Source organism: Elaeis guineensis, chromosome 1, assembly GCF_000442705.2.
Source record: "Elaeis guineensis isolate ETL-2024a chromosome 1, EG11, whole genome shotgun sequence".
NCBI lineage: Eukaryota > Viridiplantae > Streptophyta > Magnoliopsida > Arecales > Arecaceae > Elaeis > Elaeis guineensis.
The window spans coordinates 155,647,802-155,673,069 of NC_025993.2; the positions used below are offsets into that span (position 1 = coordinate 155,647,802).

Consider the following 25,268-nt stretch of genomic DNA (forward strand, 5'->3'; position numbering starts at 1 on the left):
GTTCTTACTTCAAATAAAAAACAATTCATTATGCATCTACGTTTGATCTCTATCTAGTAAAAACACTATTTGAAGGTGCACCTTCAGCTCTTTCTTCATAGGAGACAACATTTTGCTTACTTTATATACTCGCCCCATATTCATCTCTCATCAGAACACAAATAAAAGATTCTTTTGTAAAAAAACAGGGCCAGTAAAGTGATATAGAAGAGGGAAATATTTTTTGTGAGTACCACCCGTAAGATGGGAACATGACAAAAATCTAATGTTTATTCCATTTCTCCGTCTCACTAAATATCCACCAAAATTTCATCTTTAGTATTCAGGTATTTTAGCAACAAATACCAAGAATGAAACTCCAGTATTCGATGTTTAAATTTCTTGTTGAAAATTGAAAAACATTTGACCTTCTATTAATTATGTACCTCGACATGACTACTCAGAGTAAGCGCTACAGTTTGTTTCAAATACTCAACAGCTTGATAGCTCCAAGCCTCTGCCATTTTGGAATCAACCAGGAAGATGTGGCCTCCAACAATCATGATGCATTGGACAACTTACAAAACTCCTAATAAATTTGAAACTCAGAAGACCCACAAGGACCACCTGCCTTAATTTCAATAATACAGATCGTGAAGACAACTTGAACAATTGATGAACATCAGTATAACCTTTTAAGCTACAACCGAGAAGTACCTGTAACATGTCTTCCCAATCACAATTCAACGAGGAACTTCTAACTCCCACTCCACCAAAACTGTCGCCAAACAGTCTAGCCACAAGATCAAGAGAAACGAAGACATCAAGGTGGTGTGTACAGCATCAATTTCATCAACAGAATGCCTCACATGCCGATAGAGACCCATAAGGATAATTTATTTTGGTCATTAGAACCTTAGACTCGAAACCTGGGAATGTGATCTTCAACAAGAACGTTGATAGAACTTCACAGAGATGTCATATGTTTATGCATGTGTGCATGCACAATCCTTGTAGTGGAATTTTAAAAATTAAAAAAGAAGCTAGTCTGGTAACCAGTTTGCATTAGATTAGAGCAATTTCTTTGGTGTCGATTTCGAAGATCCTAAATAGGACTTATATATGTGCCTATTTTAGATAATGCATGGATTAGAGAGGTCCCAAAGTGATCTGGAAAATGTTCATAGGTATCTAATATGAGAGATTCCAAGGGAAGCTAGACATTTTATTTTAGAAAGTTTTGGCTATCTCTATTTGCAGAAAAGTATTGGGCTTGTTAGGCGTGTAAAGATGCAAGCTAGTCCCTAAAATTCAAGTGGCTTGACTGTGAACAAGAATGCGATCAAATTCATCTATTTTCCCATTACTTGCACGCTGCTTTTCTAGTCCTCTGAAAAGAAACCCCCTCCTTCCAAGAAAGTGCCCGTTACCGTTCATCTCCATGCGGCTGCAGACCTTTCAGTTCTACGGGCTATCCTAAAGCCAACCATACCCGGTACTTAGGAATGGGCACGGGTATGATTCCTGGGTTTAGATCCGCAAGAAGACATTTTTAAAGATTAGAAGCACTAGATCTTTCACAAACCCCCCAACTGGCACTCGAAGTCAAGTCCACGTACCAGAGGGATCAGTCAGTATATAACTTCCAGAAACCTAGAGAGATTTCTCCACAATATGCTCGAGGACAGCACTGACCTTCGTAGGTTCGCTGAAATGGCGAACGCTAACCGAACACAAGGATCACAGGTCCATCACTTCCGCTGAAGAAGAATAAAGCATTGCCAAAGCCCACAAGAATCGTAAGGGGCAAAAAAAAAGCCAGGAATGTATTTGCACCTAATCTTTTGTTTTCCGGGGAGGGGGTACGATTCTTTTTGGCGACCTTCACCTCCTCCTCTGATGGATACGAGATGGCCGCCATGGCTTCCGGAACTCCCTCCGGTGACGCCCGCTGATCTCTCCATGGAGGGGGCTGGCTCGCCGAAATCTTTTATAGCAACCTTGAACGAGTTTCGGCGCCCCAAAGCGAATCTAGGATCCTCATAAATTTAATTATTGTAGTAAACTTCCTTCGTACCATTTCCGATCTAGTTGTGTCAGCCTTATGCCCGAATTGATGTAAGGATCATTACGTGGGGAGAAACGAGATAAATTCTACCGGCATTGATAGTTTCCTTCTGCTAATATTGAAGTAGCTCCGGCAGTTACAGTGCAAAAGCCAGTTGAAAATTAGTGTAATAATCCTTGTAGATAAGTTCCTCCTAGTTTAATTTAATTATTAGAACAAGCTCTCTCAAAATAATTTCGAGCTAGCTCCAGTTCCAGCAACCGGAGTGATCGAGGAAGGTAAAGCGTAGAATGATCATTATTATTATTCGTAACCGCCCATGCACGATGTTGGCCCTCTCTACTGAAAAATGGGAATATCACAGCTGTGCCGTTTCCACTGTCATGTTGTCACCGGGGGACAGAGCAGGAGTGGCAGGACCATTGTTTGCCAACAGGCAACAGTAGGGTAGAGGTTGGATTTCGCTACGATAACCATGGGTCTCCACAATTGCATCCTGCTCAAGGAGGTAGATGAAATTTCACATCTTCAAGCCTAGCACACTCTGTGATTATGCAGAATCATCAAGAAAAATCAAAATCTCACTAGATTTAACATTTTATCTCATACGAATGCTATAAGCTAGATCCATATTTTCTGAAACACGCAATGACTCATCTTATCATCCAACTCTCATCGGAAGAGGTACTTTTACTGATTAAAATAAAATCTTACATATTGGAAATCAAGCTTTGTCTGATTATAAATAGCAGGAAAAGATCGAGTGCAATTTCTACATGAAACAAAATAAATGGGGGCAATCAAAACCCAATCACCTCCACAAATCATTTTTCAACCTTTTTCTTTTCTTTTCATGAGTCAATGACCTCAGGCATAAGTGCTAAGAGAACCTGCAAAAACTGTTGGGCAACAAGGTTATCACAACCCTGCTTGCAGATGGTTCTTGGCACGGAACTGAAGGGGCCAGCCACAAACTCATTATAACTCTCCATTTTCCCATTTTGCAGCCTCAAATCTTATGTTCATTGCAGGTTTTCTTTCCCCCTGACAAAAGCAAAATTGGACTGTAGAAGCAAATGGTTGTCCTGTTCGACATAAAAGCTGCTTTACAGGAAAGCTTTATTTTTACGACCATGCCTGCAACGAAACCTCAGTCCACCCATTATTATCTTTCTTCCACCTTTGAAAGAGAATATTAAAGGCTACCTGATTAACAGATCAAAGAAGCAAGTTTCTAGCCTCATTCAGAGGATTTACATCCCAAACTTCTTTTACCCATACATTTTGCAATGACTGAATTGAAGCCTGCGATTCTAGAAGCTCCGAATCCAACTGCTTTAAAGAATCTGAATCCAGTTTATTTCCCAGGACGTTCTGTCAAGTAAAAGAAATAAAATAAAATGGAAGAAAAATTTCCAATCAGTAAACATAGTGCAGCTGCAACCACCTGGGAGAATTATTCCACATCGCATAATAACTGGGGCAAGACAGATATGAAGGCAAAACTGAGATAAAAAGGGAATTAGCTCAAATATTTGATACTCATCGCTCACACTAACCACTTATGTAAAGGCTAGAAATGTTGAACGAAATGTACTAGAAGATACAATTCGTAGATCATTTCCACCAATCAGTGGTTTACCAACATGTATAACCAACTTCCTTGACGTTTGCTCCTGCAAGTGCAAATGATGGTGGACTACCCGGGCCCATGGCCCAGGTCACAATTCGGCACCACCTCACAAGCAGTGCACTCTTACCTTTAACAGGTGTCCCCCCGCCCCCCAACTATCGAGTCCTCGATGCCTCTGCCTTTCCTCTCTCTGTGTCTCTCCTCTCCATCCCCCTTCCCATCACTCTATTGATCTATCTCTTAGCACCAAGATAAGCCAAGAGCCTTTGCCTCTCCTTCTTCTTAGACCTGAGGGATGCTAGAGCCTGACAACAGGGCAGCCAGCCATCCACTGCTGGATCTAACCTCTGGGGGCCGCCAGCACTATTTGACCTTTCCAGATACTAGCAGCACCCCACCCCCTACTGGTTAGTGAGGTAATAACCATCCTAATCCCTTTAATTTGTGATTAAATAGTATCATTTTTAGAAATAAATAAATGAAATAATTATGATGAAATATTTGGATTGGTATTATACAGTTTTGGATTTAAACTATACAAGTCTTTAGCATTAAATAATTGTTTAACTTTGCTTTAGGGTTAAGAAGGACCTTTATTAATTATTATAAATAAACTAGGAAAAGATAATTAAAGATGCAGAAGATTTTAGAAATTATTCCTATCTTGACATATTTGTCTAGTGGGTTATTAGATCTTGGAGGGAAATTTTTGTCAAAATTGTCGTAAAAAAAAATGTTGAAAATATTTTATGCAAAATAATGTGTAAATTATCATAATTTAAATTTAATTATTAAGAAAATATCTTCAATTACATGAACTAAATTCTTCAATTTACTAGTAATAAATATATTTTTCAAATAATCTCAATTCATCATTTGTGCGCATTAAATTATATCTTTTAATTAGTTGCGTTGTTTCAACATATTGTGGAGCAAATCTTTCTTCTATTTGCATAAATTGGATTGAGCAGAAAAAAAAATTATTTGTTGAAAATCCTTCTGCAAATCAGGTGACATGACAAAAAATGTTGTAAATTATGCATATCTAGAAATACTGAACCTCTGGAAGAATTTCATTTTTGAAACTGATTGGATAATCCCAAAAACTGTAAAAGTTAACATTTTAAAATTGGATATGCGTGTGTGTGGCGTGTGTGCACGCGCATGTTTGCCTAGCTACAATCTGTGACCTGCTCTGCGAAGGTTAAATATGGTATGTGACCTACTCCACGAGATATATGTGATATACTGATCCTTTTGCAGGACATATTTGCAATGTAGTCACATAACCAGTAGATTTAAAATGGATTTGAAATTTGATACTTATGATAGAATATTTGAATATAAGTATAGATCCGAATATGAAATTTGGATTGTAAACTTTACTCCAACAAAAAATGTATTACTTCACTATGGGGATATATTCTAAACTTTTTACTTTGGTAAAAATATATTAGTTCACTATATGGATCTCTGGAGATGAATTTATTTGTATTTGCTTGGACTCAACTTTTTACAAGAGACTTTTACTGAACTATTTAGCTCATTATTTCCGCTTTCATCTTTTCAAATTCAGGGACTTAAGACTAGCATGATATTATTTTTCGGGAGGGCAACTAGAGATAAGACTAGATTTGTAATATAGACTAGACCACATTTTATTACTTTGTATATTAAAGCTACTTGAGGACTGTATAAGCAAGTACTTGTAGTTCAGAGTCGTAGAATGGGTGAACTACTCTATATATGCCTTTTGGTGATCTGTGCAAATGCATCAAATACTTTATTCAGGGAGTTTAGCTGTTCTGATACCATTGCCTGTATATGAATTACATTGTTCATGATTTTTGGAGATGAATTTATTGGTATTTGCTTGATTCAACTTTTTACAAGAGACTTTTACCAAGCTATTTAGCTCATTATTTTCACTTTCATTTTTTCAAATTCAGGGACTTAAAGACTAGCATGATATTATTTTTCCGGAGGCTGACTAGAGATGAGACTTGGTTTGTAATATAGACTAGACCACGTTTTATTAGTTTGTATATTGAAGCTACTTGAGGACTATGTATAAGCAAGTACTTGTAGTTCAGAGCTGTAGAATGGGTGAACTACTCTATATATGCCTTTTGTTGATCTGTGCGAATGCATCAAATATTTAATTCAGGGAGTTTAGCTGTTCTGATAGTTACCAATGCCTGTATATGAATTACATTGTTCTTAAATTATGTTAAATTCATTGAAAGGTGAAAGCATTACATACAAGGTCAATTCCCTGTGAGTATGCAGTGGTTGCCATGCTCTTGAATTCTGATTTTTCGATCGAGGACATGACAGATGATTTTCTTGATTATGTCTGGGAACACTGTTGTCCCATTAATGAATGTCTTCTAGTGATAAAGTGTTCACTATCTATTTGCACCAGTGAATTCACCTCCCGACTCAACCCAAGAGTTCTCTGAAATCTGCAATCTGCGACTGCATTGTGCAGAGCCCTTGCACGATTGCATACATATGGTAGTAAACAGGTGACAACAAAATTCTATGCAACAAAAACATAATTCTATAACAGACATTGAGGTTGCATGGCTAATTAAACATGAAACCTGTACAATATGAAATGCAGAAGGAAGAAAGGAAAAGGAGAACTCACCAAAATTGAACCGCAGCAGGCATTAAGGATGATGAACCTGAGGAGTCTCTCTTCTGAGTTGCTGAATATGTTATCCGAGTCAAAAGAAAATGTTAAATCTGAACAGGATAAATCAGGTACAGCTCCATAATTTCTAATGATGACTCTATGGTTCTTCTTTAGAATCCTCTCGAGCTGATTACCAATTGTGTGTTGGGAGTTTCTATTTCCTGCCCTTCCTGAAAATTTGTGGCCACAGAAGAAAGCTTGGCAAGAAGTTTCATGTAATCTAAGCAACGTCTCAGCTTGACAATCATCAGCCCAACAACAGCTTAAGGATGAGCCATCATCTGTGCAATGAAGAATGGTTTATTAGAAAATATGCATCCATCTCATACCACAACCATGAGTTAGTATTCTTCTTTCTATGCCGAATTGTTAATGCCTTCTGTTGACCGTGAGGAAGCCCATGTACCAATCAAACAAGACATAAAGAGCAAGGTAAACCCCTTACAAGCCAAATCATTGTGCAGTATTTCTACACAATAATACAACCACTTCTTTTCTTGTGCTTGTTCTAGAGCTTGAGTTGTCACATCCAAACAATATCCTAGAAAAGTGGTTGCGATGCTGCAGCTACCAGTGGCCTGTGCAATGCACTGCTATCATGTCAAACCTAGCTATAGAATTTCCTCTTTCAAACAATCAAGAGCCGCCACCCACATAAGCCTCCTCCCAAGAGAAGGCTACCTTAATTCTTAACTTTCTAAATAAAGGAATATTGACTTAATTACCATGTCAAAATAGATTATTTAGACTGTTAAAAGTGAAAACACCTACTTAGAGTCTTAGACAGATATGTGCCTTCCCAAATCAATAGGGCAGAACGAACTGACTAAATAGATGGAAATTTGTGCAATACGCCCTAATTGTTCACCAGGCATTTTATGTCATCATGTGTACAGCTTACCCAAGACAAAACCAGCTAGTGGGATCTTGACTTCTGGCATCTTGAACTGTCTACCTGATTGCAACCTTGCCGAGCCAGTGGGATGGCTTTCCAGAACCAGAAAATGGATGGCCACAACCTGCATACAAAAATCCACACAAAAAACAAAAAGGAAGAAACATTCACCTTCTGGTAACAACAGGAATATTTGCAGTATGCAACATAGCAAGTAATAGTCACTAGCTTATAATGGATTTTGAGTAAAACACCCATGGACAATAGAAATTAGAAAGCAATAACACATTGCTTAAGTGCAGAAACTAGTGCTTACCCTGCAACGGAAACGAACAAGCTTGCTGTCTACGCATTGCTTCATCTGTGAGATCAAACTTAAGGAAAATGTGTTCAAGAAATTCTCATCTAGCATACTCAATCTGGATGATGGTAGAAATACTTCTTTTCCATGTTGACAATCGACTTCTTTTATAGAGTTGATCACAATGAAAGAAATTGGGGTTAACACCAATTCAGGCCTTCTGCTAGAAGTGCTGGAATTTAACGGGCATGTAGTTAGAGAGAAGAACAGCAGATAGTTTTCATCCCAATCTATGATCTGATTTACAAACAGAAAATTAAAACCCACATGTATAACAGCATTCTACAGGAGATGAAACAGAAGGGCGGTGATATCCCATGAGTAAACAAAGAAGAGGCAACCATATTTACAAGCAAAACATGGAATGTTATTGCTTTATTGCAATATCCAAAAGGTAGCGTCATGTATTAACCTATATAGACGCCTCGGCAGCAATGCAAAGCTTCAACATATTTCCTAGACTTCACATTGTCCTAGTATTCGCTCTTTATGAACCAGAATTTTTATACATTAGTGGTAGATATATTGTTAACGTCAACTTTCAAGAAAGAGACATACTGCAAGCTGTGGGCATGATATCTTCCTGTAACTTGTCAATTTGAGAGAGGAAGTCAAACTAAACCTTCCTTGAGATGATGGAAGCAAGCATGATTATGAAGAAGCCACCATCTGGTAAAAGCATCAGATGAAGCTTAGTGGGCCAAGTGACAATCAAATGAACAAGATATTTATCAGTCGCAAATTTACAATGAGTAAAATGTTTCTCCCATAGTGCTTGGACTATAACAAAATAGAAAGAGGGCTCGGTCCCTTCATGTAAAACTGGCAATGCAAGTTCTGATTGACTGCCTGGATCCACAGTCAAAAATTGATGTTATAAGCACAGGGTGCATGTTAGAACCATCAGTGCCCAGCAAAATCAGCAACATGTTTTAAAAGGATAGGAGAGCTCAGGAGAAGTTATACATAAACCTCCTAATGATGATCACACTAACAACACAATCATCAGATCAGATGGTAATATATAGGAGCCACTATTGACATGAACTAACAATTGAGTATGGTGCAGTAATTTTAGTGAAAATGCAGTAATCTTAGGGAAAACACAAGCCACCAGAATATCCTTATTACACAAGGCAGAGTTATGGAACTATGGAGCATGGACCCCATAGACATGAAAGAAATTTGAGTCTGGACAGGTTAGAGAAAAACCAGATCCAAATTTCGGCACTGGTAGATTTTTAGCTTCCTAATTACAACCATTTGTCAACTAAGGGACCCAGACATCTTGGTATATATTCAACTACTAAAATATCAATCGTTAGGGGCACAGAAACAATAAATATTCTGGATGTTGGCATCAGTGGAGAAAGAAAAAAAAAACACAATAGAAAACCTCTCTCATAGATGACAAATGCAAAGTAACTGGTAGATGAAAAATGCAAGGTACCAATGCTCAAAGTGCAGTAAGGGTACAATCATTAATCCATGAACCAATTGTAATAGCTAAAAACTCAGATAGAACACTCATGAACAGGTAAGCATCAAGTACCTTACCATAAACATGAACAATGGGAGGCCAAGGATGAGTAGAATGATTTAAACCAGTAAGAAAAGGGAACAAGTATACTGAAGTATAGCAAAAGCTTCAAGGATATTATTAGAATGATGTCAAATCACACATGAACAACTACACAAGTGTAATCAAAGAAGGAAAAGAAAGATATTGCCAAGTCAAGACAAAATAGAGCCTAGCCAGTCAGTTAAGCCTAAAGCAAAAAAGAGTGCTGTTAGATAGGCATCAAAACCTCAAAGAAAGCATAGATAATTTGATCAGGCAGATAACACCTCCACTTGAGAACCAGAGTCCCAACAATATACATATAAAACCAATTCAGTTCCAGGCAATTTATTATCAGTGTAGGCCTTCTCACATCCCTTCTCACAACTTCCTTCCCTATTATCTTTGGTCCTGCAACTCCTTTACAAAACTCAATACCCTTCTTCTTGCTGGAGCCTCATGTCTTCATTCTACAGGCCCATAGCATTACATCTAATTTGCACCATTTTATCCTCAATTAGTATAAATTCCATGTTTTCTACACACACACACATATATATATATATATATATATATATATATATATATATATATATATATATATATATACACTTCCAAAATTTATAACACATCCATCTCAGCAAACTTATCTCAAAAAATTTCACGTGCTTTTGAAAAGGCTAAATCATGCATTCTTTAACATATTTTTTGTCTTTCCAATGAATTGCCAAAATAAAAGAAAATACTCCAGATATTTGATGCTTCTGGCAAGGAGTCAAATTTATCAGCATTCAGGAGACATGTTTGGAATTTAGAAGTCCAGTTAAAAGGAGAAACACCAATATCTTCAACCCAACTGCGATGTATCTTAAAATACAACCAAGTAATTTTGTCTAATAAACACTACTTGGAGATAACGTGCAAATTCAACATTGTAGTTTGTGCATACACATCTGGTTCTTTACTATGGTAAAATGTTTTTGCATAAAAAATGACAAGCATATATTTAATTCTTTTGACATTTTAGGTATGCATTTTGTATGTCTCATATTCTCATAATTCTAGAAGTGTATTTTGGCAAGATAATGTAAGCAATAATGCAATACGCACCAATGGAATATTTTACACAAAAGCAGGAAGTACAAACAGTAATTCTCAGAAAAAAATACATGCAGAAAGGCAAGTTTTATTTTCCTGAGATTAAAACATAAAAAACTAGAATATACCTACAGGTTTATCACCTTCGAAATATAGAACAGATCACTGAACAAGGTTCTGAAAAGTGGTTGTCAGAGATTTTAAAAACTAAGAAGAAAAACTTACAATTAGATATCAATCTAATTCGATTATATTGCATAAAGATTTAAAATGACAATCCTGATAAAGGTTTGATTTACTGAATTATAAATGTTGACTATCATAGAGTAATAAAATATTAATACTAAAAATGTCATTACACAGTTATGTTCCCGATAATCCAGGAGGCAAACAGAGGACAGGCCTAACTTTTGGCATTTTTCTTTTACATAAAGTGGCTGCACCAAGACTCGAACCCATGCTATTGCACCTGTCATTTTTATCATTGCACCAAATAATGGCCCCAAATAACAGACTGCTCAAATGAATATCAACGTACAACATTGTGCCTCTAAAATAGAAAGCCACTTTTAAGTTTTGACATGAATGTCATGCAATCAAACAAATCACGAACAGGTTAAAAGACAAAGCAAAATAGAAAATGATAAGTAGATGAAAGTAGTGATAATAGTAACAACAATGATGATGGCATTAACAATAAGAATAACAATAAACAACAACAATATCCATAATAATAATGATAATAACAACAATAATACTAGTAATAGTGGTGGTGGTGGTGGTGGTGGTGATGATGATGATGATTGAGGTCAACAAAAGTCATATTCTATGACATCCTGTAATTTAATGTTTTGGTCTTGCATCACATGCAAATTTATAACATTGTATCTTAAAAAACTGACATTCTGATGACCGGTTACAGTGCTGAAAGGTCATTCCTAGACTAGGAAACATGTAGTCCTCACCAGATACCCTGTAATGTAATATTAATAGTAGGTTTTCAAAAGCCTTTTCTAAACAAATACAAATTAGCTCAGTAGTTAATCTGACAAAAGTGCATTATGAGTACAAAGGAGGCACACCATGTGACAAGGACTCGATGGAAAGTTGCATTGGCTCCAGGTCCCATTCCAACAGGATAGGCACATCTGCTGATACCACCACGAATCCGAACCTGTGAGGCCAAAATGACACAGCAAGGGTATCACATCACTAACCATAATGAAAGATGAGACATGAGAGCATACAAACAGAAAGTTACCATCTGATGATCATCATTTACATGAATACAGATATTGCAAACCCTCCACCGGTCACCGTTGGCAACATATTGAAAGCTCATACAAGAACCAGATTTGCAATCATACATGTGAACATTCTCTATGTCTCCATTTAGAGATATCTGATTTCCTTGGAGCAATTTGCTGCTCTGCGGATCAGTTATCCCAGAAGGCCTTATCAACTCACCCATCATAATCTGAACACATGATGACACACTTAGAATGCAGCCTGACATTGCAAGGAACCTGGTCAGCGCATGTTTCACTGCCTCCATTTCGTTCTTCATTGGCTCAGTTGAACCAACGGATAAATGCAGATGGACATCAGAAGTCCCCTGAATTTGATCCAAAGACTGTAGGAATAATAGTTCATTCTGAAAACTTGTAGTTCCACCAACTATGACTGAAGACACTCCAGAAGAGTTATCTTGTGCTGGCTCATGTTGCATAATCTCATCAAAAGAAAAGGAAAGGCTCCACAGGTTTGTTTGAGAATCCACAAGGACTTTACCCCGAGCCAAACATTCGCAATCTTCTACATAACATAGAAGACCTTTGTTGGAACACTTAAGAATATAATATGCACCTAGACGTAGTAACTGGCATATACAAGAAACCATGTTCAGAGATTTCTTATGGTTGAAGAAATTATAAAACTGCTAAACTTAGGAATATAGTTAGTTTTGGCCAGGGAAAAAGATTGACAAATAGGAACATAAACACACCTGATACTTGCTAAAGCTATCAGACTTAAATTCTAACAAAATCCTTGAAGCAGGATGGTTAGCAAGTAAACCTTGCACTGCACTGCTATGACCACTACATAGATACCCAGGTAAGAGAGACCCATGAAGATTTGATCTTCTGAATGTAAATGAATGAGAACAAGGAATATTGCAAAGTCTCCTTTCAAAATCTTGACAGCTATTTCTTGAAGCAGTAAGTGGAATTCTACTTGATGAATTAACGAGTCTGGGTTGCTTAGACCATTCTTCTGTCAGGTCTTTCTGGTGATCAATAAAATCAGATTTTGATTTTTGATTATCTTGCATAACTTCTGCAAGTTGACTATCTTCATTTGTCTCTCGAAAATACAGATTATAAGGAAAGACAAAGGCATCAGCGAACAAACTTGAGCTGTCTGACATCACCTCATCTTGAAACTGCAACAGCACATCAATAAAGTAATGAACGGAAGAAATTGAATATATGAAGTATAGTGATTACTAAATGCATTTAGAGATTATAGTGAAACATACATTATCATTTGCAGGAAATTTGTGAGTTACAAGCAACAAATGAAACATTTCAGTGCCACTACTTTTGAGATTGTTACTCCCAACCATGAAAGAAGGAACATGGGAAGCAACATTGAGGCAAGTTGTGTCCCCGAGATAAAACTGAACATAAACTGACAACTGATTCAGTGTTCTCTTGTAAGAGAAGTGCTTGAATATATTCCTGCACAAGAGTGGTTCATCGAAATGATATTGCCAATGATCTAGTTGCATCGGCAGACCTTCCAAAACAAGTTTATAACTTTTGACCTGTAAAAAAACATGTTTATTACTGTCAACACATGCTGCTGAATAAAATATAACAACGTGGCCAACCTAAAATCCATCAGCCAAATCAAAACACAAGCAAAGAACTCTCCACTAGGGAACAAACCCATAAGAAACATATGAGATTACTGAATATTCTGCAGCTCACAGGTTTTACAGAACTTGGCAGCATATACGGATGAATATGCTCTGGGCTTGTGAGGTCAACACTAACAAAGTGTGTCAACAATTCATGCAAGGTACATCTACCTGTGATGCATGCACAAAGTGCAAATATCAATGTATAAAGTCCATAAAGAACCAAGTCGTTGATACAGGTTTGGATGTCAAATGAGAAAGTATAAACCCGGAAGTCCAAAAAAAAAAAAAGTGAGAGAGAAGACGATACATGGAAAGAGCAATCATGAACATGAAATGCAGGAGCAAAGAATAGATGAAGACTTGACTGAACACAACAGATGAAAGTCCTAAACACTATGATGGTTTCATGTAAATGATGAGTCATTAAATTTATCTAATCTAATATAAAATAAATAAAATACATAAGTTACATTTACCTTGAAAGTTAAGCCCCACTCTTTGCTTTAGAATTATTTTTGATTCAATCATATGCTGGTCAATTTCTGGATTGATTTCATGCTATGTTTAATTGAGATTACAATATGTTATTGGTTAAGGATGCTAGAAGAAAGAGTCGGAATTCTACCTGAACAATCAATAGCTGTCCGCTTTCAAGTAGACTGAATGTCAAAATTATAGGTTTTTCTAGCACATCTTAGTAGCATTAGGCATATCATCAAATATTTCACATATGTATGTTCGTGCATACCAAATGATGGCTCAATATGTAGTTATGTACGGTAGACATTCCATATCAAGTATCAACCTTTAAACAATACAAAGTGACATATGATATGCTTTAGTTCTTAGTAACGGTCCATAACTGCAGAATTTGCAACGCAAAGCAACCAGCACAACTAGCATTAGTTTGTTCTCCAAGAACAACAGAAAAAATATTTAATCAAATATAGACCCATCCCTTAGCTGGCCCTTTGGAACAGTTGTCAGATACATTTGGAGTCAAGTCAATAAGATTTCAAACCAAATAATATGGCACAACAGTGAAAGGAATCCAATTCACATAATTTCAATAGAGTTGGCAGCACCTACAGTGTTAGAAATAGTTTTCATTCACGAAATAAGACTTAAGTACAGGGAATGACTCGACCATTAAGAGAACAGTAAAAGACTTTAAAGGTTTTATACACCTGTTTAGGTAATTTTAAAAGGTAGTGATTCAGTCCTGTAAATCTATTGGTCAAGATCCTTAGAGGATTAGACTTTCATAAGGGTTCTATACAACGACTATGATATGTAAATAGAGAGCTGATATTTCAAATAACAGTGTTGGCCACTTTGAAGCCTGCATGCAACAAGCACCATGATATCCATTAACCTTCAAGAGCCTACAAACCTTCCTTTCTCTTATCCTTCTTTTATTTTTCTTGCATTTTCGGTTCCCACCTATTCAATCTGTTTGAAGAATCTGTATTTCTTCAATCGGTTTCAAAATTCAAAGGACTTGTGTTTGTAACAGATAAATGGTAAGCCCATGTCTTATAACAATTTGGTCATGCCATGAACATTTGATACCCTAAGAACCAGAGAGCAACCTTGTAAAATTGGCTCCTTAGACTGTAATCATTGAAAAGAAAAAATCAATTGGACCACAGACAAATATATCAAATTACAGATATGCATGAAAAAATTACATTCACTTGGAGAGAGAAAAATAGTGCAGAAGTAACCTTTATTGCCTATGTATGGCTACAACCACCTAAGATGCCGTCATACTAATTTATAATTCAAATTATTTTTCCAAAAACAGAAAAAAGAATTGATATCGGAAGGAGACATAATAAATCCCAAATCTAGAAGGAAATATTAGTGAAAGAAGATCAGGAATACAAGTAACATCAATATAACTACATGTATGAAAGTGAACAATGAAAAAGAGAAATTCGGCACAAGATGGAGAAAGTGCATATCACCTCATAAATATTCTGATCAATGTTATTTGATAGTAAATCTGGTATCACAACATCTACACTTCCTGTTGCATCGACCAATTGTAACCTCCCTGAAGAGGGAGACACCTAATTGCAAAAAATCAACATAATAAAATACTAACATGATATAATGCATGTCCATATGACAAAAATGTGTGTTTGTGTGTATGCATTCATGTATATATACATCTTTGTGCATCCGTACAGTGCTAATATTTCCAAGTTTGCCTACAAGTGCAAATCATAATGAATGAGAAATGCAGAATGTAACTTTCGTTCTTCAGATGATACAGTTGAATTTTTGTTTAACATATCACATATACTTTCAAATTGCTGACTCTGATGGAGTACATTTCCAGATAGAGTAAATAAATATGGAGCACTAAGCAAGACAACAATGGATAAGGTCAATCAACTATGAAGGGAAATAAAATTATTTCGAATGATATATAGGAGCTAGGGCTTCACCTTGCAAAATATAAAACAAAGAACCATGAAAATAAAATTCTTGCATCATCAGATTCCACTGACCAGACCTGGAACTGGACCGCATAGAGAAAGGTTTGTCCACCAGGATTCATAGACTATAGTGGGCATCAAAGTCAGCTGAGGATAGCATGAGTGTACACACATGCACATATGAACATATACATACTTGATGGCACATATGCACCAATGAAGGGCAGTTGCAAAATACATGCAAACTTCAACAAATAAAATATGAACATAATGAGAAAACTTCAATAAGCAGGATATGGAGAGACTGGTAAAAGATTCACAACTTGACAACACTGGAGAGAGACAACTCTATAGTAATTTGTCAAAAAAAGGAATCAAACCTCTAGCAACATGTTTAGATGACAAGTTTGGAAAAAAATGAACAGAACTGCAAGTTGCCCGCAAAGTCTTACCTATAAACAAACACATCCCGTATGGTACGATAATGCATCATGATCCATCATGATTCACATGACAAGGCACAATAATGTACGAGAAAACAATTCAACTTATTTATGTGGAATACGTCAAGCATCCAATAACTGGCTTTATGGATCCACTTTGCTAATTCATTTGAACCAACCCCTGTTCTCTATTCAAGCATACAATACAATCTTTTTCACGATAGTATTGACCTCCGTAGCTCTATCTCCCCTTTCAAGCGTCTATATTCTCCATTCGACATTTGAAAACTTGTTTCGGTTTCAATCCCCTAGATAGAACTTCAGTTTCTGCAATCTTGCTCCAAGTTTTTGAGTTCAAGTAACAGAGATCAGAAAACCACAAAAATCAAAAAAAAAAAAAAATCAAAGCAAGTTTTTCCACATCAGTTTGGGTAGTTTTAGGCATAAACCAAATTGTATTGAAGTTTAATTCCTTAAATATATAATAATGCATTAATTGATTGAGTATAAATACTAAACATCACTCTATCCAGTATACTAGCAAAACAAGTACATAAGAGCATCGAATGAATTACATATACCTATTCAATACCACAACAATCCACCTAAGCAAGAGAAACCAATCTAAGCATATGCCACTTTAGTCACCCCTCTAAGCATGCTCCTCTTTCATTTTTAAAGAAATTCTTTGTGCACCACAGGAAGTGTAGAAAATCCAACATGAAGCGCACCGCTTTATGTGATTGATCCACATAGCCACCGCTTTTCAACGCGCATTTAATGCCTACAGTTTTACTTTTTCATTTAAAAATTTTGTATGACGAAGATAATCCTACCCTTTAAAAAAAATTATGACATCCTGTGACATATTATGACTTTCTATACGCAGGATGTCATAATATGGCTCAAGAAATTATGACATTCTGTGCATATTATGACATCTTGCATCAAATTATGGCTTCCTACATACAAAATATCATAATATGGTCCAAAATATCATAATATGGCACAGGATATCATAATATAAAAAGGGCATTTTTATCCAACCACTTTCCAACACGTATTTAATGCCTACAGCGTTACTTTTTCGTTTGAGAATTTTGAATGACAAAAATGCCTTTGTTTTTTAAAAAAAAATTATGACATCCTGTGTATATTATGACATTTTGCGTTATATTATGACATCCTGTGAACAAAAATTATGACTTTCTGGACGCAGAATGTCATAATATAGACATAGGATGTCATAATTTTTTTAAAAAATAGAGGCATTTTCGTCATTCAAAATTTTAAATAAAAAAATAAAACTGCAGACATTAAATACGTGCTAGAAAGCGTGACTATGTGGACCAATCGGACAAGGTGGTGCGCTCCACTTCGGATTTTCTACACCACCTGTGGTGCATAAAGAATTTCTCTTCATTTTTAATGTAACTCAAATAAGCCCCAAAAGTTCATTATGATGGCCTTGGCCAACCTAGCCCATGAGCCAACCTAGGTCAAACTATGATGGGAACTGCCTCAACCTCTCCCGATCCCTTCCCAATCCAAGCCGCCTTAACCCCGACACTCTCCTCTGTGCTCTCTTCCCATAACTCCTCAATGAGACCCCAAGCTTTCCCCATCTCCTCCTCTCTATCATCAAGCCATCACCTGTGTCTTTCACCATACAATCATTGTCCACTAACCAGTCTCCTCTTCCCTTTTCTCTTTTATTTTCTCTTCTCCTCTTGTTAGTTTCTTCTTCTTTTCTTACCAACCAAGAGCCACCACCACCTATGCTTGCTCACAACTGCATCACTGCCATCCGACGACCACCTCACCTGCCTTTCCCATCTCTCTCTTTATGAACAAAGAAGAACAAGAAAAAAGAAGAGTAAAGGGAAAGGGATTGTGGCCTCTCCCCACTGGCCCCCACCTTCTCTCTCTCTCTCTCTCTCTCTCTCTTCCGCCCCTATGGGTGGGGCAACCAGGTGGGAAGGGTCCTCACTATCCCTCCTTCCCCCCTCCTTCCCTCACTCACTTCCTACTCTCTCTCTCTCTCTCTCTCTCTCTCATTCTCCCATTTTCCCACACAATCTCTTGCTCTTTGCAAAGGAAGCAAGAGGGTTGTAGCATGCTTCCCCTACTTGATTACTGAGGTAACAGCCACTTTAATCCCAACATTTACGATTAAACAGCATCAATTTTAAGAACAAGTATAAAAATTATGATCACACATTTAGATTAATTTTAGACAGTTCTAGGTTCGTCTAAGAAGGGCTTTTAGTATTGAATAATTGTAGGCTTTGTTTTAGGCCAAGAATGGCCTATGTTAATACCTCTAGATTCCTAGAAATAAATTAAAGTTAATTGAGAACTTGATTTTAGAAATCATTCCCATCTTAATATAACTATATTATGGGTTATTAGAACTTGGAGGAATAATTCTGGAATAATTGGACTTGACTATGGTGACCTTAACCTAACTAAAGTATTTTTAATCACAAATATCTAAAAATTGTTTGTTTATGAAAACTATTATAAAATATTTTGAAAATTGTGTATTTTGTCATGTATTCCTTATTTATAAGTAAATTGGATCACGCAAGAGATTATCTTGTTATTGAAACTCTTAGACATCTTTGAAACTCACATGTATATGTATTTAGAGTCTATTGCCATATTTACAGAAAATACTAGAATCAAGTGAAAGTCCTGCATAAATTTCAATGTTGCATTTTGAAAGTGCTAGGATGCTTTGGAAACAATGCACGTATGTTAAATATTTGAAGCTCTTTTTGATACTCATATACTTGAAAATTTTATAAACTGCTGAACTATCTATCAAAACGGAAGAGAAGTGATATTGCGAACTAATTGGATTTGCGTGCTTGCTTTGGACTCACAGTCTGGCTATGTGGTAGATTCCACCGACGGGTATTATATGCTGGCACATTGATCATTCTAGAACTTGATTATAGTGGACCTACCGTACAAGTGTTAAATGCAGTATCATGGAGCTACTCCGCACAGAGATTAAATGCAGAACAATGGATCTACTCCATAGGGATTTGATGTGGTATTCCGGGCCCTGTCATAGGGCTAATGCGGTCACAGTCTTGCAGACTGATGAGTTATCAAAAAATGGATTTGAAAAACAGTAAGCTGCTTCTGAAATTGCGTGTGGAATTTTACGTAAGAAAATAGTTTATATAACATTATTATTTCCAAATAATTATATATGAGATACTGATAAGCTTTTATACCGTGATTTCTTGATCCCTCTAGATATGGTTTTTGGTTGCTTAATGATCTTTCAGCCCAATCTTTCAGTTTCTTTCCTTTCACAGAGCCTGAGGTGTAGGAAGGGGGCAGGTAGAGGTTCAATTGTGCACTTAGAGTGAGGCCTCGACTTAGTTTGGTCAAACCAACCTTTATAGTTTTGTTTGAAACCCTCCTTGATACAATTGCTTTGTAAAACAATATGGGCCCCTTAATGAACATGCAAAGTGGCTATGCTAACTGAATTGTGGATTTACCCGAATATATAACTTGTGTATGTTTTGGGAATTGGAATGTGGTAAATTCAAGTTTGGGTAAAAATTATTGTGTTTTGCGATTTATCATCCTGCTTCTATCATTGAATTATTATTAGTTGAAATATATTTCTGTTATCTCACAAGTTGTCACCTTGCATAATCATGCAGCAGGTTGTCACATCCCTCAGCTCGTGCTTAGGTTGAGGACATGACGCCCATCTAAGCTTTTTTTTTTTTTTTTTAATTTTATCTCATTTCTATAATCCATCAAAGAAAAAATCCATCTAAAAAGCCAGTTTATTTCATTACTTCAATTTTAATATTTCTTTCTAATTCTAAAAAAGACAAAAAAAAATTGAAGCACGAAAAGAAGAATAATCATATAAATATGCAAGGCTTTCTAAAGAAAATATTAAACATATGTGTTTGTTAAACTCAAAAATTAGAAAAAAAAAGTTTCAGATGGTTTCCACCAAAACTATTGAATTGGATAAAACTGCCAAAACTGATTAAAACCGAAAATTTTGGTCAATTTTGCATCAATCTTGGCTGAAAGTAAAAATCTTGCTCACTGAACATCATGAAGAAAATTGCAATCAGTTTCTCATCAACTTACAGGATTAACCATATAGGTGAAATTCACTGGCCTCCCTTAATTTACCCTACCAAACTAATTTCCCCTGATTTAGGCATTGGAAGCTGAAATCCAAAATCACGGTCTGAGTTTATGTTTGCTACTAAATCAGGCTCTCCAATAAAGTCAAATATGGCTATGAAATACCGGATTAAATCCAAATAGATCAGTGATGCAACTAAAGATGAGAAATAGAGTTCTGAATATCAAGTTTAAACCATTAAGTATATATGACAAAGCATTCAAAAATAAATATGAAATTAGACACATCCAAATACAAAACAGACTAGGGAAATTGTTTGAGGGGTAAATCCTTATTTAATTACAATTGCTCACAATGATAATACCCCAGTCAACTTTTCATTTATGTTTCCAAAGCCTCAGCTTTAAAAATTTAAAGTGTTTATATATAAACAGTCTGTTTGGTAATTTCAAGATAGCATTCAAGCATGCTTTCGTCTCATAAATTAACATGACTTCATCCAGAAGGAGCACAGACAGCTAATTCCTGGAAATCAGCAGTTGATCAATCAATGACAAGCTTTCCACCAAAATGTCAGCAGATAATAAATTGTACCATGTGTAAATATATTCATATAACAATAATAAACCTCACACTCAGCTCAGCAATAAAAACATATACGAAATGTATGTTTCCCCTTTACAGAGGACAAGAAAATTATCTTGGCCAGCAAAAAAAAAAAAGCAGTAAGTGAATAGAACAAATATGTTTTCAAAAGTCAGACTTCAAGGACTTCACTTAGGGTTCCATAACTTTTTATGTGAAATTCAGCAGAAATCACTGTTTCCTATTTTAACATGCAATGTGACTGACAGAAGAGGTTAGTTCATAATTAACAATTCATTACTGCATTACTACAAACCTTGAGTGCTCCCATCAGAACAAACCCTAGATCTTCACTTGATATAATTCTCCTTATCATACAGCAGTTTGATATTCCCTCACAAATGAAATGGTCCAAACAGTGTTTCCTCCCAACAATTTCTGTGACCTGCTGTTTTTGTGATAGCATCATTACCCATTTTGCTTCACATCTGCTGATGAAATTAGATATAGGTATTGCCTGCTCATTGAATATCATGTCAATAAATAATAAATGAGCTCCAAACAACTCCCTCACTTGACTCAAATTCTAGAAAACATAGTTACCAATTTAAGGGGTTCTAGGCTTGATTCACTTCTACAAGGACACTGGTCATGCTTACAGAAGTTCATGAACATCCCATGCTGCAACAAGAAATATTGTCAGAATAACTCATGCATCACACAAAAACATGAAGCATTATCCAGAATTTAAGAAGACTCCCTGAAAAAATAACTTTCTAATATCAATGAACAGCAGAATATATAACAATTTATTGATGTGGGCAGAAATCAACAGTTCCAGTCAAACATGTGTGAGGTGAATACCACCCACATACTAGGCTAGGCTGAAGAACCATGATTTAAGCAAAAACATGGTTTAAAATTCAATGGTTCCATCCAAATGACGCATTTATGCAAGGTGGATGGACCACCATTCTCAAATGGGATGGGATACCACAAATTAAGCATATACAAAATGAGGAGGATTTGCAGATGATGTAAACGCATAAAATGGAATAATTACATATACAACAATGACAACTTGAAACTACCATCTTGACCCATACTGAACAAACCAAATCACCTGAGACTGGAAGGCATTTGAAGGCAAATAATTAGAAGCATAGGTCTGAACCAATCCTTCCTTCTGGTAACACCTTGCAGGTAATAACGGTCAGCTTACCAAAAACTTGATAGCAAATAGCATGCAAAAATAACACGAGAAACCAATGAGAATGTATACAAGAAAGCTAGTTACATTTTTTGAACCCAAAATCTCCTTGTCAGAAAAGATCATTGCAAATTTTCTCTTAAAGCATGAGATCAAAAGCAATACCCTAACATCAAGCAAAATAGATGAATGAGTTAACTGCACATAAACAGTATAACTAGTAAAACTTAGGATGTTTATCAGGAAAATAATAATCTCATATCAGTACCCTACCAGAATCTGGCAGAAAATGTCAGAGAATCAATAAGCTTCCCCAGAAGACTCTGACTCTGACTCCTAGAACGACAGCTTGAATTTGGAAGATGAAAAAAGAACAAAAACATTGTACAATGACAATATCAACATACCAAAGCAAAGGAAAAGGCTTGAACAACATAAATCAGCGGCTATTACCTCGTTTCAGACAGTGAGAAAGACTCAATGTCAATGCTTGTTCTAGTGCAAGTCCCAAGCAGAAGCATCCTGGTCCAAGAAAACTTGGGATGTACCCAATGAAAATTCTGAACAGAAACCTACAATCAAAGACAGCAATAACTGTTCAATAAAATACATAAGTTAAAATAATTAACAAACAATTAAACTAATAGACGAAATAGTGATATAAGAAGCATAATTACTTAAAGCAAAAATTTAAAAGAACAACAATAAAGCACATTTATAACATTAACCAAAAACTGAAATATAAAAAAGATGATACTCATTGTCTTCAAACACATGATGATAAATTAACCACTTTGAGAGAAGGAGATGAAACGCACAACGGCACCAACTCTGAGGCAATGCTGTGGTGCAAGTTGTGGATCAGTAACTAAAAGCCAGACCTTCCCATCCAACTCCACCGCCATTCCTTGCATGTAAACCCCAGTAACAACACCTTTATATACTCCACCACTAGGACTCATTGGTCTTCCAATCAGGGGCTTAACTTTCATAGGAAACTGGGGCAATGATACAACAGATTTCACAGTCGTCACGAACATTACATATGATTCTTTTCCTCCAACAAAGATTAACTTTTTCTTCAATCCTGAGACAATAATTAACTTTCCAATCAGTTTGCAGAGCACTGGGCGCCACCAAGAAGTAGGCGTTAGGAAGTATACAAACATGGACTTGGTGAAAGAATGGCAAGTATTTTCTTTGACGGAGCTGTGACAATCAGCTATTGATGAAGAGTTGCAACAAAGCTCGCACGAGCAAGTAAGCACATCAGCAAGGAACCCAATGGAATCCCCAGCATCAAATAAATTCCCACAAGGACTGTTCTTCTGATCACGACTCTGCTTAGCACAAGGCACGCTGAAGACCGGGCTGATTGATCTCAGTATACCAAAGGCACGTGAACGCGAAATCAAATTGGTATCCTGGGATGAAGAAGTTGATGGAATTGACAATGAGGCAGCCAGCTCCAATGCCGCTTCAGATGCTGGAAGGCTCCATCGGATCACCTCCAAGACTCCTCCTTTCTTGTCTTTAAAAGGAACGAAGTTCCAGGCCAGAACATGGACCTCGCGGCCGATGATCTCGAGGTCCAAGTCAAGAACGGAGCAGCAAATCCTAGAGGAACCATCGGAAAAGGAGAGGCATTGGTTTCTAGACATGCAGCAATGATCAACATCCTCACGAAATAGGTCGATGATGCCAATTAAAAGAACGGGGCGCTTGAGAGGCGAAAAGATTCTCGGGTTAGGGTTAGGATCGGAGAGGAGGAGAGGGGCATCAGGCGGGTTTTCTTGGATGGACTGGAGCTTGGATCTTTTGGATGGAGGAGAGGAAGAAGAGGAGGAGCGGAGGGAGGCCGCGCCTGTGAGAGGGCGAGAGACGCGGAGGAGGTCGGAGACGGAGAGGATTTGGACGCCCTCCATAGAACTGAGCTTAAGGCGGAGGAATTCTTTCGGAAGCCGAACGAAGATGGGATCGGTTCTCCACAAGGAGAGAGAAAAGTTCAGCAAGTCTGGGTTTTAGGGTTTGCGGCTGGGGGTGTTGCGGTCTCCGACCTCCTATAAGCCAGACGCCAAGGCGGGAAGGAAAGGGAGGATGCGTTGTTTCGAAAGATGGCTTCCGTCTAAAGCATGCCGTTCTCGGTGCTAAGTTTCCCATATAGTTTTTATTATATTATTATATTATGCCGACGCCAGTGAGTCGGCGTTTTTATTTATTATTAAAAAATATTTTAAAATTATAATTTTGCATCAAACAGACGGGAGTAAAGAGGGCTTCAAAGTTTTAAATTAAAAAAAAAATAATTAATAAATATATTTTTAATATTTTTATTAATTTTATAGATATTTCCTACGCTTAAAATTTAAGCACATTGCAATTTACCTTTCCACCGACCCAAATTGGGTTTGAGATTTCCACCGACGATTACGTGATATTATTTTTGCAATGTTGGTATATTCTAATCCCACTTTAGTCGTGACGTGGATAATGGAGAGTCACGTAAGTGTACGATCAGATATTTTGATCTTTTCTTCTTTCGCATGTTCGGAGGGTCGCTTCATTTCTTTTGCTCTGCCCATCCATAGAATCCACTCATTTCTCTGGACGTATTCGCTATGTGGATTGATTTCGGACGACAATGAAGAGAGGATTGCTGTAATCTATATCTCGTTTTGGTTCAAAAATATAAACAATTTCAACAATGAGATTTTTCATTTCTCGCAAGTATGTGTTCTTGCATCTTAGTGCAATAAAATAGCGTTGTCTTTGATTTTTGCTTCTTCGTCGTTTTATATTTCATGAATGTCCATCCTATTTAATCATTTATTTTTTTGTTCGTGCTTTTAATATTTTATTTAAAAATTAAGATTTTAAAATTGTATCGTAGCCTGACTGATATAATATTCCGTTAGTGCTTTACATATTTTTCATCCTTTTGTTTATTGTTATTGTTATACCATTGTGATCCCAACCTGTGTCTAAGAAGATAATTTAAGATTTACAACTGTGGACTATAGGAACAATAATTTTTGTTTTGCTGTTCATACAGAAATGACAGATCTGAATGTCGTGTCTTTTCAAATTTATCATACAGGACGATTTGTTGATATGCCCCGCAAGAGATATGTAGATGAAAAGTTAGGATTTTACTATGAATTTGACAAAGATTATGCTTCCTTTTGTGAGATTGAGGGAGTTGTAGAAAATTTTGGTTATGTGA

At 36.5% G+C, this 25,268-nt stretch overlaps 1 protein-coding gene across 2 annotated transcripts; it reads right to left on the bottom strand.

Moving 5' to 3' along the window:
• Positions 1 to 2,710: 2,710 nt before the first annotated feature.
• Positions 2,711 to 24,189, bottom strand: LOC105039183 (CST complex subunit CTC1). Of its 2 annotated transcripts, none has more exons than XM_019847266.3 (16): positions 22,864 to 24,189; positions 22,499 to 22,617; positions 22,319 to 22,381; positions 22,133 to 22,211; positions 21,959 to 22,021; positions 21,439 to 21,516; positions 21,152 to 21,352; positions 15,193 to 15,297; positions 12,836 to 13,123; positions 12,302 to 12,739; positions 11,558 to 12,175; positions 11,379 to 11,470; positions 7,593 to 7,809; positions 7,283 to 7,400; positions 6,334 to 6,662; positions 2,711 to 3,421 (listed from the first exon to the last, which is right to left on the bottom strand). In XM_019847266.3, the coding sequence occupies exons 1-16, from the start codon at positions 23,968 to 23,970 to the stop codon at positions 3,266 to 3,268; spliced, it is 4,071 nt and encodes a 1,356-aa protein (XP_019702825.1). In that variant the 5' UTR covers positions 23,971 to 24,189; the 3' UTR covers positions 2,711 to 3,265. The 2 variants fall into 2 exon arrangements, with proteins under 2 accessions (XP_019702825.1, XP_010913543.1); XM_010915241.4 differs by having other exon boundaries at positions 22,319 to 22,393.
• Positions 24,190 to 25,268: the final 1,079 nt, after the last annotated feature.

Bases quoted from the DNA above. Each gene is read 5' to 3' on its own strand.
- LOC105039183 (XM_010915241.4), bottom strand. From the start codon at position 23,970: ATGGAGGGCGTCCAAATCCTCTCCGTCTCCGACCTCCTCCGCGTCTCT. The intron at 22,618-22,863 runs GTGCGTTTCATC...CTTTGATTGTAG, and splicing joins GCCTCAGAGTTGGTGCCGTT to GTTTCTGTTCAGAATTTTCA. The intron at 13,124-15,192 runs GTGATATGCACT...GTTTTTTTACAG, and splicing joins TTGATCAGAATATTTATGAG to GTCAAAAGTTATAAACTTGT.